Source organism: Lithobates pipiens, unplaced genomic scaffold, assembly GCF_037356315.1.
Source record: "Lithobates pipiens isolate NorthernLeopardFrog02 unplaced genomic scaffold, aLitPip1_a1.2 Scaffold_28, whole genome shotgun sequence".
NCBI classification, from domain to species: Eukaryota; Metazoa; Chordata; class Amphibia; order Anura; family Ranidae; genus Lithobates; species Lithobates pipiens.
Window position 1 is genome coordinate 101,310,574 of NW_027507789.1, and position 16,735 is coordinate 101,327,308.

Consider the following 16,735-nt stretch of genomic DNA (forward strand, 5'->3'; position numbering starts at 1 on the left):
CGCGAGTCCCGCAGCGCTTTGTGAATGGGACGCGCTGTGTTCAGGAACACACAGTTCCCAGAACACAGCGCGACCCATTACCCAGAAGACGCCGCGACGAAGACAGAAGACAGAAGATCTCCGCGGAGGAGGAAGAGGAAGATTAGGATAAAGTGCCTAGCAACAGGCATTTCTGGTAAGTAAAAAAAAAATTTTTTTCTCATTTTATTTTTTTTTCGATTTTTTTGTCATTTTTAAAATTTTTTGGTTTTCAGGGTGGCCCTCCACTTTAAGTGGAAAAATGTACCATCAGCCATGCCACATTGGAAACATGTTGCGGAGGGCAGTCTCTTTAATCTATGGCGTACACAAGGGGTAAATTAGGACCTGTATAATAATTTGGTTTGAATGACTTTATCAAGGGAAGTGATGACAGACGATACCTGGAGGGGAAGCACTTCCCGCCAAATATCCTTTGTCAGCTCCGGTATGTCAGAGCGGCATTTATTTTCTGTGGTGCTAATCCTAGTTGTCGTAGTATGAAGGAGAGTTTTATAGTACGTGGGTATGAGTTTAGTGTGAGATGGGTCAGTCAATAAAAGTTTGTGTGGGGAGGTTTGGATGTCTATGATTCGAAGGCCAAACTGTGTCGTGGCGGTATGGCGTATCTGCAGATATCAGAAATAGGCCATAGGAGGAAGGTCATAGTCCCTGTCGAATTCGGCAAAGGAGCGAAAAATGTTCACTATAAATAGGTGGGAAATCAGTCTAACCCCCTGCTTGAACCAGAATTTCCCGTCTGTTCTGCGGAAGAATTCTGGTAGACCTGGGTTACCCCACAAGGGAACATTGGGGCAATACGTAATATGCGTACTGGGAGGTAGTAGCGTCAAAAGCTTGAATATCCATATGGTCATGGATAGAACTGTCGTACCCTCCCGTCCCCTGGTGGAGAGACGATGTATCAGATTTTGAAGGGATTCATAGGAAGGGAGAATGGCTGCCTCCAATGCTGTTGCCGCATTGTTTTCCTCGGGGTAGAACCATCAATGTGCATGGGGCTAGCTGAGAGGCCACATAAGTGTGAAGGCAGGGGAGTGCCAATGCCTCCTCCAAAATAAGTAGTTTTAACGTGTCTTTTGCTTTTCTCGCCACCCCCGAGAAAACAATTTCTTTGTTTTTGGGGTTGTATACTGGGGAGTTACTCAGAATATACAGAAAGTGTGGTAAAAAGATAATTTTAAAAATATTTATTCTACTTCGCAGCATCAGTGGAAGATTGGTCCAGGTCTTAAGCATATTCCTCATTCTACATATGAGTGGATCTAAATTAATTTTAAAATATGAGGAGATGGGCTGCTTTATCTCAATGCCTAGGTAGCGAAAGGTATGTACAATCTGTAATGGATATGAGGGTGGTAGTGCAATTGGGGTGGATTGGTCTAGCATAAACAACAGGGATTTGTTCCAGTTTACCTGGAAGCCAGAAAACTGCCTAAAGCCCTGGATAATATCCAGTAGAGTAGGGAGCGACGAATGGGGGTCCGCTAAATATATCAACATGTCGCCCGAGTATAAGGATACCTTTTCTTCCAGGCCCCCAGTCATCAGTCCCACGACCTTCCCACTAGACCTGATCAGCCTTAGGCCTTATGAGCATCCAGGGCTAGAACAGCCCTGGAGCCCATTGTGTTATGAGTGGCTTGCATGTTGGTAAAGAATCATTGTAAAGAGAAGTAGATCTTCCAGGGATAAATCTTGTTTGATCCGCTCCAATGACAGTAGTGATGACCTTTTTTAATCTCTGGGCAAGTACTTTGGCTAAAAAATGTTTTATCCGAGTTAATTAGGAATATTGGTCGGTAAGCAAAGAAGATGGTTCGTGTGAGGTTTGGGGATAAGGACAATCAGAAATAGAGAGCGATAGCTGTTTTGTCTTCATAGTTGTATACCCTGAGGAGATGTGGAATCAGTAACTCTCTATATTGTGTATACCATTCTATAGGGCAGTGGTCATCAACCCTGTCCTCAGGACCCGCTAACAAGCCAGGTTTGTAAGATAACAGAAACACATCACAGGTGATATAATTTGCTAGGTAATAATTAAACTTGGCCTGTTACCCGGCCCTGAGGGCAGGGTTGATGTCCACTGCTATAGGGAATCTGTCCAACCCTGGCATCTTATTTCTAGCGAAGGACTGGATAGCCTCTCCTATTTCCTCGGTCGTTAGAGGGCATCTTACATAGTTAGTAAGGTTGAATAAAGACACCAGTCCATCCAGTTCAACCTGAGTGAGTGTCAACAATTGTCCCTATCACTGTACACTGCACACTCACATTGGTCCCGACTCCCTACCCTCAAGGAGCTCATCTAGCAATGAGACCTAAGTCATTTTGGAAGTGAAATATCCTGCAAATAGTCGTCTAATTCCACAATAGTGTAATATAAAGTGGAATATAGTCGTCTAATTCCAGCCCTAGTGGAATATAAACTGGAGTAGAATGTAACAAAAGCCTCTGCTACCTCCTTTGTCTGTTCCACTATTATGCCCTCTGAGTTCTGAATTCTAGGGCTGGCAGTCCGGTCTAGACAGGTAGGTTAGCAGACAACAAATTTGAAGAGTCGCTGATTTTGATATAACAATTTTTTCTGGGTTCGTTCGAGTAATTCCATGTCTAGTTCCCTGGCCTTTTGTTGCCAGGTAGCATGTTTTTCGGGCTTAGGGGACACAGAGTAAGCCACCTCTGCCACCCGAAGCTCTCTTTCTGTGTCCACCAGCCTGGAGTGAGATGCCTTGCGGTTCTGCCCTATGGCCACAGCAAACGAGCTGCGCATGGTAGCCTTGAAGGTATCAGAGACCACAGGGATGGGTGCACTCTGTGTATTGGTGGCCCAATAGGAGTTCAGATCTGCCATTCCCCGATCTGTGACAGCCTGGTACACCAGTCAAAGCGGGCTCAGCCGACACTCCCAAAGCTAGATCCACCAACAGTGGAGAGTGATCCGACACTGCCCTAGGAAGGTATCTGACATCACTCATCATGCTGAGTATAACATAGATCAATATGGGATAGTGTAACATGAGAGTCAGATTGACAGAAATATTCCCTCCCATCCTCATGTTTCCATCTACTAGGCCTCTACTAGGTCATATATTCGATAAGTGCCTAAGGGAATTGGGGGGGGGGGGGTATAATAGAGCATTTAAATCTGGCAAGAGAGTTGTCAAGGACCATGTGAAAATCTCCAGCTATCAATAAAGGACCTTGTGAAATTTCCAGAATGGAAGTGAGTACACGATTACACAGAATTGTTTAGTAAAATGTGGTGGGGCATACAGGCTAGTCACTGTGTTTGGTTTTCCAAAGAGTTCTAACACCACATTTACGTAGCAGCCACCAGGATCTACCTTAATATGCTTAATAGTAATGGGCCAGATTTAGCTATAAGAAAAGATGTGCCCTGGGAGTATGTGGAGTGTAGGGCGTAGGCTATTTTTGCCCTCTTTAGCACCATTACATGCGAACACCGTTAAAGTCTATGGTACATGAAAACTAATACTCAAAAGTGCTAATTTTAAAGGCTTATATGCATGGTATTGTCATAAAAAGTGTTTGGGGACCTGGGTCCTGTCCCAGGGGACATGTATCAATGCAAAAAATAGTTTTAAAAAGGCTGTTTTTTCGGAAGCAGTGATTTTAATAATGCTTAAAGTGAAACAATAAAAGTGTAATATTCCTTTAAATTTCGTACCTGGGGGGTGTCTATAGTATTCCTGTAAAGGGATGCATGTTTCCCATGTTTAGAAATTACATTTCTAAAGGAAAAAAAGTAATTTAAAACTACTCGCGGCTATAATGAATTGTCGGTCCGACAAGACACATAAAAGTTAATTGATAAAAATGGCATGGAATTTCCCCCACAGGGGAACACCAAACCAAAATAGAAAAAATTATTATTATAAAAAAATGCATGGGGGTCCCCCTAAATTCCATACCAGGCCCTTAAGATCTGGTATGGATATTAAGGGGAATAAAAAAATGGCTTATCCGAGCACGCAACCTGGCAGGCCGCAGGAAAAGGGGGTGGACAAGAGAGTGCCCCCCCTCCTGAACCGTACCAGGCCACATGCCCTCAACAAGGGCCTCATCACCACAACCCTTGCCCGGTGGTTGTGGGGGTCTGCGGGTGGGGGGCTTACCGGAATCTGGAAACCCCCTTTAACAAGGGGACCCCCATATCCAGGCCTCCCCTGTGTGAATTAGTAATGGGGTACAAATGTACCCCTACCATTTCACAAAAAAAGTGTCAAAAGGGTTAAAAAACACAAGAGACAGTTTTTGACAAGTTCTTTATTAATTTCTTCTTCTTTCCGCTTCTTCTTCATCTTCTTCTTCATCTTCTTCTTCCTCTGCTCTTCTCGTCCCACATCTTGCTCCGGTTTCTTCTCCGCTCCGTCTGCACGATACTGTTCTATCCAGTCGTAGCTTTGTCCAGTGAGTGCAGAGCAACCAGAGGTAATGGTTCATCAGTCACAGATGAGAAGTGTAAAAAAAAAGGCGGATGTCATGAATGAACAAGCGTTCCCTGTGACTAGTCTTCCGGAGTAGAACAGATAAGAAAACAAGAAAAGGGGGGGAAGCTGCGAAGAAGGATAACCGAAGGGCAGCGAGGTGGAGATCTTCGTCGCTGGTGCCACTGATCAGGAGGACCCAATGAGTCCACCCAGTGGGTCGCTTCGTTCAGATCCGTGAAGAAGTAGGCCTTTCCTTTATGGATGATCCTCAGTCGTGATACTATAGGGTAGTTGGAGGTCTTGTAGTCTTCTTTTAATGGGCAGGAAAGTAGACCTCTGTTTCTGCGTAGCCACTGAGAAATCAGGAAAGATAGTGATCCCGTTATCATTGAAGAATATGCGGCCCTTTGTGCAGGCGGTCCTGAGAACCGCTTACCTGTCCCTGAAGTGCAGCAGTTTGATGAGCATAGCGCATGGGGGTGCCCCAATAGGTAAAGGGGCACAAGGGAAATCTATGCGCTCATTCTATGGCGAATAGTGGAGAGAAGTTGGAGGCACCAAAAGTAGATGTTAACTACTGCTCCATGAAAGCCTCAGGGGCCGTACCTTCGGAACCCTCCGGAAAGCCCAAAAAATGCAGATTATTATGCCTCTGACGGTCCTCCATATCTGTTAACTTATCGGTGGTATACTCTTGGGATTGGCATAATTCTCTTACAGAGGCCTGCAAAGGGAGGGTATCATCCTCTAAATCCCCTATGCGTTGTTCTGCATTGGTCACTCTATGGCAGAGATTATGCACATCTTGTTTCAGGAAGGACAGATCTGATCTGATGGAGTCTATCTAAGTGTTGAGGGAAGCATGGCTGTGCTGAATAGACTCCATGATCTGTGTCAGCGTTGGTTCTGCAGGGCTTGTGACAGCATGGTCAGTGCTGGGGGAGAGAGGTGCTGTGTCCTCAGACTGTGAGAGCAGTAGGGGGTCATCAGGGCTAGAAGTGTGGGGGGGGTTGTTTTGTGACTCACCCTTCCCCGGTTTGTGTTGCGCTACCATGGATGAAGAGGAGGGCTTGCTGTGAACCCTTCCATGATGTTGGCTGGCGCCATTTTGTTGCAGCTCACATGTAGAGAGCAGCGGCGGGAATTCAGCGATATCCTCCATGCTCCTTGTTGGATGGTAATTTAACAGGCGAGAAAGTCAGAGCTAGTGCTGTGAATTGTCTGTCATGTGGTTGCAGAAGCAGAGGAAGCTGCAGATGGCAATCTGACAGGTTGGATAACTCCGGTGGCAGTGTAGGGAGGTAGCTGGGTGCAGAGGGGAAAAGGAGATGAGGGCTGCTTGTGGACACTGTAGCAGGGTGGAGAAAGAAGATGGCCACTACACGTGGCTCTAGAGCTGGGACTAGGGCTGCGGTTTCAACTCGTGTCACAGATTAATACATCTATCCAGTCACGGCCTGGCCGGCTAAAGTGCTCTGGCTTCCAGGGGTGGCTTATCAATCATAGAAGAGTCAGAGAGGTGAGCGCCAGGGTGTAGCAAGATGACTGCCACTCACAGGGCCAGATCTGATATTCCTCCTGCAGGCTTAGTGTCACTAAGTGTTGAAGGCAGCGGTTAGTATGTGGATGGGAAATGTTATTTTACTTCTGATCTAAAAACATAAATAAACTATTCAGTAAAATGCTGTACATTAAAAAAATCTGTAAGACGTAATTACTAAACCTGACATTAGTTGGTCCATGTATAGGGGCACCTCATGCAAGTATAGGTAGATAGGGCATGAAATACAACTATATTTTTCCAAGGGATCTAAGATATGGGAGTCAAAGTTGTTCTAAAACCTTAAAGTAGATGTAAACCCACTGATCGCCCTGTATAAACTAAAGGCACATTATAAATAGAGATGGGCGAATGGTTCGGCCTGAGCATACGTTCGGGCCGAACTTTAGTTGTTCGGATGTTCTGCGAACACCAAACAATATGCGGTGTTAAAGTCTATGGGACACTAACATGAAAAATCAAAAGTGCTCATTGTAAAGGCTTATATGCAAGTTATTGTCATAAAAAGTGTTTGGGGACCTGGGTCCTGCCCCAAGGGACATGTATCAATGTATCTATTTGGGAGCAGTGATTTTTTTTTTTTAATGCTTAAAGTGAAACAATAAAAATGAAAATATTCCTTTAACTATTGTGCCTGGGGGGTGTCTATAGTATGCCCATGGCACATTTTTCCCATGTTTAGAACAGTACCGCAGCAAAATTACATTTCTAAAGGAAAAATTGCCATTTAAAACTGCTCGAGGCTATAATGAATTGTTGGGTCTCGGCAATATAGATAAAACTTATTGAAAAAAAAGCATAGGATCCCACCCAGTCCATTACCAGGCCCTTTGGGTCTGGTATGTATATTAAGGGGAATCCCGAACCAAAATAAAAAAAAATTGTGTGGGGGTCCCCCTAAAATCCATACCAGGCCTATGGAAATGAAGGGGAACCCTGCGACAAATTTTAAAAAAATGGCGTAGGGGTCCCCCCCAAAATCCATACCAGACCTGAATTTTAAGGGGAACCCTGCGCCAAAAGTAAAAAAAATGGCCTAGGGGTCCCCCCAAAATCCATACCAGACCCTTATCCGAGCACACAACCTGGCAGGAAAATGGGGGAATGAGAGAGCGCCCCCCCCCCTCCTGAACCGTATCAGGCCACATGCCCTCAACATGGGGAGGGTTCTTTGAGGTCCCCATGTTGAGGGGGACAAAGGGAGCCTCATCACCACAACCCCTGCCCGGTGGTTGTGGGGGTCTATGAGCAGGGGGCTTATCAGAATCTGGAAGCCCCCTTTAACAAGGGGACCCTCAGATCCCACCCCCCTGTGTGAAATGGTAACAGGTACAATGTACCATTTCACAAAAAAGACACAGCTTGGGACAAGTCCTTTATTAAAAAAATAATAAATAAAAAATGTCCCACAAAGTCCATTCATCTTCTCTCACTCTGCCGATGGACCGAAAAAAAAAAAACAACCTGCCACCAATCCGCCTCCATGGGAGGTTCCCACCGTCTGACGCATCCTCATAGGTCACAGTTCTTATATAACTGAGGGCGGGGCCACGCGGTGACGTACCTGGGTGACCCCGCCCCCTCTGACGCACAGAGGCTTCCCCATGGAGTCAGAGGGGGACAGGGCCACCTGTTTACGTAACTGTGTGGCCCCATATGTATAAACATGATGCATGTGTCCTTACCCTCGCAATCTCACTACCTTCAGCTGTAGGAGCCCCGTAAAATGCTGGAATCAAGGGGCATGGTCTCTTTGCTGGTGCTCTGGGGTGGAGTCATGATGTCACATGACTCCCCGCCCACCTCTACATTCCCCCTCGCCAGGCAGCTTCACAAGGCCAATGTTCTTGCCTGGACAATGAAAAGTGCACGCAGATCAGCCCTTACTGCGTGCACAGCACAAGTGGAGCGTGCTCATGTCTCCCATTCAATGTGTGCATGTCACAACTAATCGACGCTGGCGGAGGATTACTGGCCAGTCGCTTTGATCTCACACCAATCCTGAGAGAGATGTCAATTACAGAAGGGGGAGGGGGATGTGGTGGCACATATTTATGTGTGTCGGTTTTTCGCCTAGTAAAAAAAAGGCAAGAGGATTGCTCAGAGCTGGATTGACTCTTTGTAGCAAGACTGGGCACAGATGAATTGACATCCTCTACTGTATCAGGTAGAAGTCTTCATTCCTTTTTTTTTTTTTTTGTTTACATTCAGTTTAATGTTTTTTTACCTTATGTATTAAGGTAAAAAAAACTTCTGCACCCAAGGCACGTTATGCCTTTTATTGTTTACAGACTATTATAAAGTATTATATATTGTTTTTGTTACAGACAGAAGAATTGCATTTTTTTTATGTTTTTTTCACAATGTTCAAAAGAAATTGTGAAAAAATAGAAGAAAAAATGTAACCTGTACTTTTTCCCAATACAACATTTATATAATTTACCCACCACTAGATATTTACCCAAAAATATATTCATGAAAGTCTGCTGTATTTGGTGGCTCAGACCTTGCCACAAGGTACCATATATATCTGTTGGGCTGGCCAAAAATGCAGTGTCTACTTCATGTATGCCAGATAAGAAATCTTTCTTGTAAACTACTAAACCCCTCATTCCCAATGTAATAGAGATAACAATGGCAGACATGTTTTTGAAGTCCAGCCTGAGTGGCAACTATGGCTATCTCCATAGATAACGAGGAAGAGAGGATCATATAAAATTTACAGTATGTTTGGATCTTAAGGAAGTCTTGAACGTGGCAGTTACTATGAATTTTTAAAGCTGTACTTAAACATTAAACACTAACTCCACTTTTGTTGAGAAAAAAAAAACTCTGGGTGTTCAATCTACATTGCAAGGATTATAACAAACTTTTTTGAAGATTCCTACCCTTTGTTATTCTGAAAAAATCACTGTGTGTTTGTCTGTGTCCATGCAAGTAAATCCAATGGGAGTGGTGCCATAATTATCAACCTGCTGCACCTGTGGGGCTCTAATGAGGAAAATTGCAGGGTCTGCATCCCTTTAAACATAATTTCCTGGGAGTATCCCATCAAAAAGTACATTCTTGTTGCAGGGGATGCCTGAAATCAGACTTGTATCTTAGTGCAGTCTTCTGGGAAATTCAGTGAGCCAATCACACAAGCAGAAAATTATGTTTCTGGGAGGCATTCTGTATACAATCTGTGTACAAAACACTTCCAGGTAGCCATATTGCATTGTATATACAGAAAATTACAGTGCTGCAGATTGAAAGGGAAAGGTAATTTCTAATAACATTCAATTACAATATGACTTGTGTCGCAATTGTATATGCTATATTATTACTTTATTTTTTTTTTATTTGCTATTTTTTCCCCACTAAAGTACATGGTGTCCAACAATCGCTGGGATTCAGAGATATGGAGTAAAGTATTGACAAGCTTCTTTTTTATTTTTTTATTTTTTTCCACATCAGTAAACACGTTTGGGGAACACAAATCAACTCTGCCGTTCATCGTAGTCCCGACCCGTTACAACATCATTGTAGCTTGAATTTCTCAAATATATGTGTTTTTTTATTTATTTTTTATATTAAGGTCACTTATGCCCATCAAACTGAGATAATCTACCCCCCTACAAAATATTCTCCCACCCTACCTTCTAAAGTATTGACAAGCTTCTGATGGTTTCGTTTTGTTCCTTCAGGGTTACCGGAGACTGAGTTTTGATATCAGCGCTCATAGACAGGTCCGCAAAGAGGTAAAGGATCGCTGGAGGGTTCTTTTAGAAAACTTAGGTAAGCAAATCTATGCTTCCAAAAGTATGTTTTCTTCTGTTCTGAAATTGTAATGAAGTGTATCTGTCACCTACACATAATGGACATTCTCTGCTAAAGTTAACCTAGCAAGATTCACTGCAAAGGGGTTTCATTGCCCAGGAACTAGAACGCACCAGAAGTTAGTGCACTCCTTCCCTTCTCAGCCACTGTGCCCATGACACAGACAAGCACATGGCTGAGGAGTTTGTACTAGGGTTAGGTGGAGCCAAATGGAGTACTGAGCGACTAGCTCCCCATCAGGTCCACCTGGTTGTTGATGGCAGCACTGTAGTGGCTGGATCTAAAGCCACTATTCAGTCCAATAGCAGGTATCAAAGCTGCCCGCTTCTTTGCATCCACATAGTGACACGTAATTTACCAGATATGGCCATTGCAATATTTGGGTAATGGCATCACCTATATCTCTGGCCCAGACAGCTGAATGTGGATGGGGATACAGTATTGTGGGGGAAGTTGTCATATATGCGATACTTCTCTGCACAGCCATTCTCCACTTTGAGCACTAGCTTTGTTGTAAACTCAGAGCTGGTCTTAATTTCCGCCAATTTCCTAATGTGAAAACTGGCGGTAATTTTTTAAAAACCTGCCTCTGCCATAGTTACAAGTTCTTAAAGAGGGAATAGTAAGAACAAACTAAATTTGCCACATGTTGGTAACATTAATGACATTGTCGTAAATGCTTGGCTAAAATAAGTGCAGTCAGTTCTTAACAACACTACCCCCAGGAAGGAATTCTTTCCCCCTGCTGGAGCTGGGTTTTTTGCCTTCCTCTGGATCAACTGTGGGTATAGGATTGTGTATGTGAGATTGTATGATTTTTATTTTTTTTGCCTTGTTTAATTGGTTGAACTGGATGTCTTTTTTTCAACCTGGCTAACTATGTAAATATTATGTATAAATATAGAAATATCCACACTCACAATTAATGAGGTAGAACTATGATTAAACAGTTTGTCATGATGAAAAGACAAAAAACAAAACAAATACAGCAGCTAGCATAAAAATTGTCGATTACAATAGAAATTATATAAAAGTTCATATGCAGCGCTAGAAAAGTAGGTGGATGAGTCCCAGGGGGAAAAGTGGTAAATGAAGGCAGAAACCTTGCACCAACTTCAGTGTGTGAGCCCACACACCACACCACCACTTAGTACCAGTTACCCTTTCTTGGTCTGAGTCATTCATCAAGATACTGGCTCTAGTCGACTCTGGGGCTGCAGGCCTGTTTATACCTGGTGCCTTTGTGTCCAAGCACTCGATTCCACTGCAGCTTTATGCCACTCCACTTGCCATTGAGGCTATTGATGGTAGACCTCTACAGCCTGCCCAGGGGACTCACGTGACTGCTCCATTAACCATGGTTGTGGAGGTCCTTCACCATGAGATAATCCACTTCCAAGTCATTTCCTCACCTCATTTTCCAGGGGTTATTGGCTATCCTTGGTTACAGAGGCACAACCCCTCTTTTGATTGGCTTTGTGCTGAGATTCTTTCCTGGTTGCCACAATGCAGGGAGACATGTTTTCTGAAAGTGACTAAGAAAGAGGTGCCCTGCCGGAGGAGTACCGCAAATTTTGCGATGTCTTTGGCAAATGTCAAGCCGATAGTTTGCCTCTGCATCGGTCAAATGATTGCACAATTGACCTTCAACCTGGTGCCATACCCCCTCATGGTCGGGTCTACCCTTTTTCTGTCTCAAAAGACAAAGCCATGGAGGAGTATGTGACCGACACATTTTGTCGAGGATTCATCCGCAAATCCCTGTCTCCTTCTGGTGCTGGTTTCTTCTTTATGAAAAAGAGGAATGGTGAACTGAGACAGTCGCTTCACGATTAAGAACGCGTATTCGATTCCTTTGATTATGGAGTTCTTTGACCGCCTCAAGGGAGCCACTGTTTTTACAAAGCTTGATTTGCAAGGATCAAGGAGGGTGACGAATTGAAAACTGCGTTTAATACCAGAACAAGCCATTACGAATGCCTAGTTATGCCGTTTGGTCTTTGCAACGCTCCGGCAGTTTTCCAGGGATTCATTAACTATGTGCTCCAAGATTTGTTGCAGCTATGTGTGGTGGCTTATCTCGACGATATCCTCATATTTTCCAAGTCCCTAAAGAGCCATCACACAGATGTCCGCCATGTGCTGCAGAGGCTGAGAGATAACCTGTATTTCAAATTGGAGAAGTGTGAGTTTCATTGTGAACAGATTAAATTCCTGAGTTATGTAATTTCCACTGCTGTTTTTATTCCGATGGACCCAGAGAAACTTTCTACTGTACTTCAGTGGCCCTGACCCTTGGGTTACGACCATTGCAGAGTTTACTTGGCTTTGCCAATTATTACGGGAAGTTTATTCATAACTTCTTGTCTCTGGTTAAACCCCTGACTGATATGACCAGAAAGGACAGTAACCCACAGAATTGGTCTCCAGATTCCATTAATGTCTTTGAGAGTCTCAAGGCTACCTTTTCTTCTGCTCCTGTGTTGGAACATCCTGATCCTATGGTAACTTGGTGCTCTGCTATCTAACTCTGAGAAAGCTATGCATCCTTGTGACTGTTCCAAGAAATTATCTCCTGCGGAATGGAGGAGGAGGAGATTGAGGACAGAGAGTTGTTATCGATCATTTTAGCCACCTAAAGAATGGAGGCATCTCCTTGAAGGTACCACTGTAATGGTTCTTATTCTGACTAACCATAAGAATCTCACATTCTTGTCTGAGGCAAAATGCCTCTCTCCCAGAGGGGCGCAATGAGCTCTTTTCTTGTCAAGTTTCAATTACATAGTCTCATTTTTACCTGGTACTAAGAATGTAAGGGCTGATACTTTGTCACAACAGTTTTCCTCCACTTCCAAGATGAAGTCGGTTCCTGTTCCTGTTCCAATCCTATTCTGGCTAGGGTTCGCATCAGTCTCACGTCTCCTTTGGGTGACAATTCTTGCTGTACAGATCCATTCTCCTCCTGAGAAACTTTGAGAATGCTTCTTTGTCCCTGAGAGTCTCTGTACCACTGTGCTCTAGACTTACCTTTCTCCCAAGGCTGCTGGCCACCCAGGGAAGAATCAACTCTTTTGGGACATTTCCCAACAATTCTGGTGGCTTAGTCTACGTGCTGATGTAGCCGCCTTCTTAGCTGCTTGTTCTGTGTGTGCTCAGAGTAAGACACCACAACACCTTCCAGTGGACCTCCTACAATCCATACCAAATGTTTAGAGGCCTTGGACCCACCTGTCAAGGGATTTCATTGTGGAGTTACCCAACACTCCGGGAAACACAGTTATCCTTATGGTGGTTGACCGGTTCTCGAAAATGTCTCATTGTATTCCACTTAAGAAGTTGTTTTTGCTTAGGAGATCTTTTGCTTACATGGGCTACCCAAGGTGATTGTCTCAGACAGAGGTAGCCAGTCTGTGTCCAGGTTCTGGCAAGCCTTTTGTGCACAGTTGGGAATTCAGCTTCTCCTCTGCGTATCACCTGCAGTCCAATGGGGCCACAGAACGAGCCAACTACAGTTTGGAACAGTTTTTACATGGCTACATTTCTGACCATCATAACAACTGGTCAAAAATGAACAAAATTTCTGCGCTAAAATAAACCACAATAACATACAGCAGCTATGCACTATAACGCAGATAATAGGCACAAAAGCAAATATATTACAAAAAAGTGCAGCGCTATTGATTAAAGTAATAATTAAAGTGGTTGTAAACCCTTACAGACCACTTTGACCTACAGGTAAGCCTAGATTAAGGTGACATCACTGGCTCCTGTGTCAGGTAAAAAAGTCCAGTATATCAATAACACAGAAAATATCCATATGATGATATAATAAGAAAGTGACTGGAGATCATGAAAAATCCTGGTGCACTGTCAGGGGAATGATTGATGAATAGTGAAATAAGAAAACTTGACCACGTAAGACCACCACCAGAGATAGACAGGAGGCTTTCCAGAAAGCCAGTGACCACCCTTATTCAGGGGTGTCAAACATGGCTTGTTGGATCTATGATCCATTGGAAAGGTGACTGAAGCCTGGAACGATAATCCAATATGCTGAGCCTTCACTTCCAGATGATGTACAAAACCACTGCAATCCACAGTCAAAAGTGCAAGTGAATATAAAAAAGAAAAAGAAAAAACTCCAATAGTGCAATAATGCTACAAAGGGTGCTTTATTGGAGGGGAATGCCCTGTTGAATAAAAACAAGATGACCCACAAACGAATCACTCGAGCGGTCAGATAAAAATTGGAATTCCAGATTCAAGATAAAATCACATCAGTGTGTGATATCGATTGCGCATGCGCATAGCGTGTGGGCGTAGCGTCCGATGATCGTTTCGTCATACGTGACATCATCAGGGGTATGCCCACACGCCTGCACCAATGCACAAAGAAGCACTGCCGTTGGTTTAGATCGGATGATCCGAAGGTGCTGGCTAAATGTATTTAATAAAGAAACCAATGCGGTAGTTAGATAGATGGAAATATCCCTTAGCCAATGAAAGCGCACGCTAATGAAAGTATAACACACGCCAAAACATATATGGTGTCTTTAATATTTATTTAAAAAGGGGAATAAAGAAAAGGGGAATTTGAAACTACATGCTTCTGTATACTGCTAGTATAAATAATAAGGGAAACATATAATGATATATATTGTAATCATCCCTAATATAGAAAATATGTAAACCCCATAATCACTAGTTAAAAATGGTGGGTACAAACAAACAATGTATTTACCCCTCCACGGTACAACACATTATATAATAAAAAGAATAACATTAAAAATAGAAATAAAATAAAAAATTATATATGCAATGAAAAAAGATGTGAAAAATATATAATAAATATTCCAACTTAAATTCAATGGGGGGACATTAACTGGTATTGATAAAACAGTAGATGTTCCACACCACATTAAGGCCCCTAGGAATATGTGACCCCAATTTAAATATCCAGTTGGTTTCAGTTCTAGAGATATTACACCTACCATTGCTGCTGCACCAGTGGGGTACATGTTTTTCAATAGCCACAAAAGTGGTACTTTTAGGATCACAATTGTGTTTCAAAGCATATTGCTTTGAAATATTATGTTTGTCAAAGCCGCTACGAATGTTCGCTATGTGTTCCCCTAATCTAACATGCAACATGCGAATAGTGTGCCCCACATACTTAAGGCCACAAGGGCACCTGAGAAGGTAGACCACACACTTCATTGTGCATGTGATAAATGTACCAACTGATGTAAATTCGTTGATCCTTCTACCTCGATGAGTATTGATTTTACAAGCATGGCACTTGCCACACATGTAATACCCCTGCAAGTCACCAAAAAAAGTTGGTCTAGTATGGGGGTCTGCTATTGAATTCATTAGGTTTGGTGCCCCCCTAAAGATAACATGAGGATGGTCTGACAAAAGAGGACCTAAACCTGATCATTTTTAATAATGGACCAATGTTTTTTAATAATCCTTTTCATCACCCAATGTTGGCTGGAGAAAGTGGTGAAAAAGGCCAGGCCATAATCCTCCATATTGGCATCTGACACTACTCTATCCCCCAAAAGTTCTTGGTGATCTCTATTATCAATCTCCATTATGAGGAAATGCAAGACCTTACTATCATAGCCTTTAGCCAAGAACATTGTTCTCAAGACTGAGCCTTCTCTATAATAATTAATTATAACATGGTCAGTAAAGTTTATTTTTAAGCATAGGAACTGCCCCTTAGGTATAGCAGTCAACCAAGAGCAATGGTGGCAATAATCTAAAGGAATGTACCCATTCCTATTGGTTTGCTTGAAATAGGTTGAGGTGACTATCCTATCATTTTGTATTGAGATCTTGAGGTATAAAAAATGGATCTCAGTAGAGCTCAACGCATAGGTAAGGACAATTCCTCTATCATTATCATTCAAATGGGACAGAAAAAACTGAACAGATTCAATGTCCCCATCCCAGTCAAAGATAATATCATTGATTAATCTTTTCCACACAAATAGCTCTGAGCGCCTGTTGTGTAGAATCACATCTTCCTCCAATTTCGACATAAAAAGATTGACCATGCTTGGAGCAAACTTGCCTCCCATGGCCACACCTTTCATTTGACAGAAATTTGTTCCATTATGCCAAAAATAATTGTGGGTCATTGCAAAATCCAACAATTCTAATACAAAGTTGCCCTGTGTGGTAGAGATGGTAGAATCTCTACGGAGAAAGTGTTGCACCGCATCATGTCTTAATTGGTGAGAAATTGACGTATATAAAAATGCAACATCTTCTGTGACCAATAGATACGTTGGTTGCTACTCTATGGTATTTAGGATATTGATAACATGCTTGGGATCTTTCAAACATGAAGGGGTACCCACCGCCAGTGGTTGCAGATAAAAGTCAATATATTTAAAAATATGTGACGTAATAGAATCTATACCACTGATGAAGGATCGGCCTGGGGGATTGAATAGGATTTTATGGACCTTGGGTAGTGAATAAATTACTGGCAGATTACTGGCAGGGACCAAGGGCACTAAATTCTCTTTTTCCCTTGTCTACAAGATCTTTTAGTTCTCTTTTAAATTGAATTGTGGGGTCCATAAGTAATGGGGTGTAAGTGTTGGTCTCTGACAAGGATCACAATTGCCCCCCCCCTCCCCCCTTTGTAATTTCACCTTATTGTCATGTTGTAATTGTGCAGGCCTCAACCTTAAACTTTCCAAGTCCATTACTACTTTACTGATAGATCCCTGAAAACATTGATATTGGGTGCAACATTCCCTGGGGGGTTGAACAATAATGCATTGGACAAACCTGAGTGCACTATAGCGGATGAATCTCTAACCAGCTGTCTAGTGTCGTT

General features: G+C 42.9%; 1 protein-coding gene across 1 annotated transcript in view; it reads left to right on the plus strand.

The window, feature by feature from the left end:
* Positions 1-16,735, plus strand: part of LOC143935542 (melanoregulin-like) — a 204,442-nt gene that overhangs the window by 40,798 nt on the left and 146,909 nt on the right. Inside the window, exon 3 of the mRNA XM_077459489.1 lies at positions 9,744-9,834. Within this exon, the coding sequence (XP_077315615.1) occupies positions 9,744-9,834 (91 nt within the window). The remainder of the gene's footprint in view (positions 1-9,743; positions 9,835-16,735) is intronic.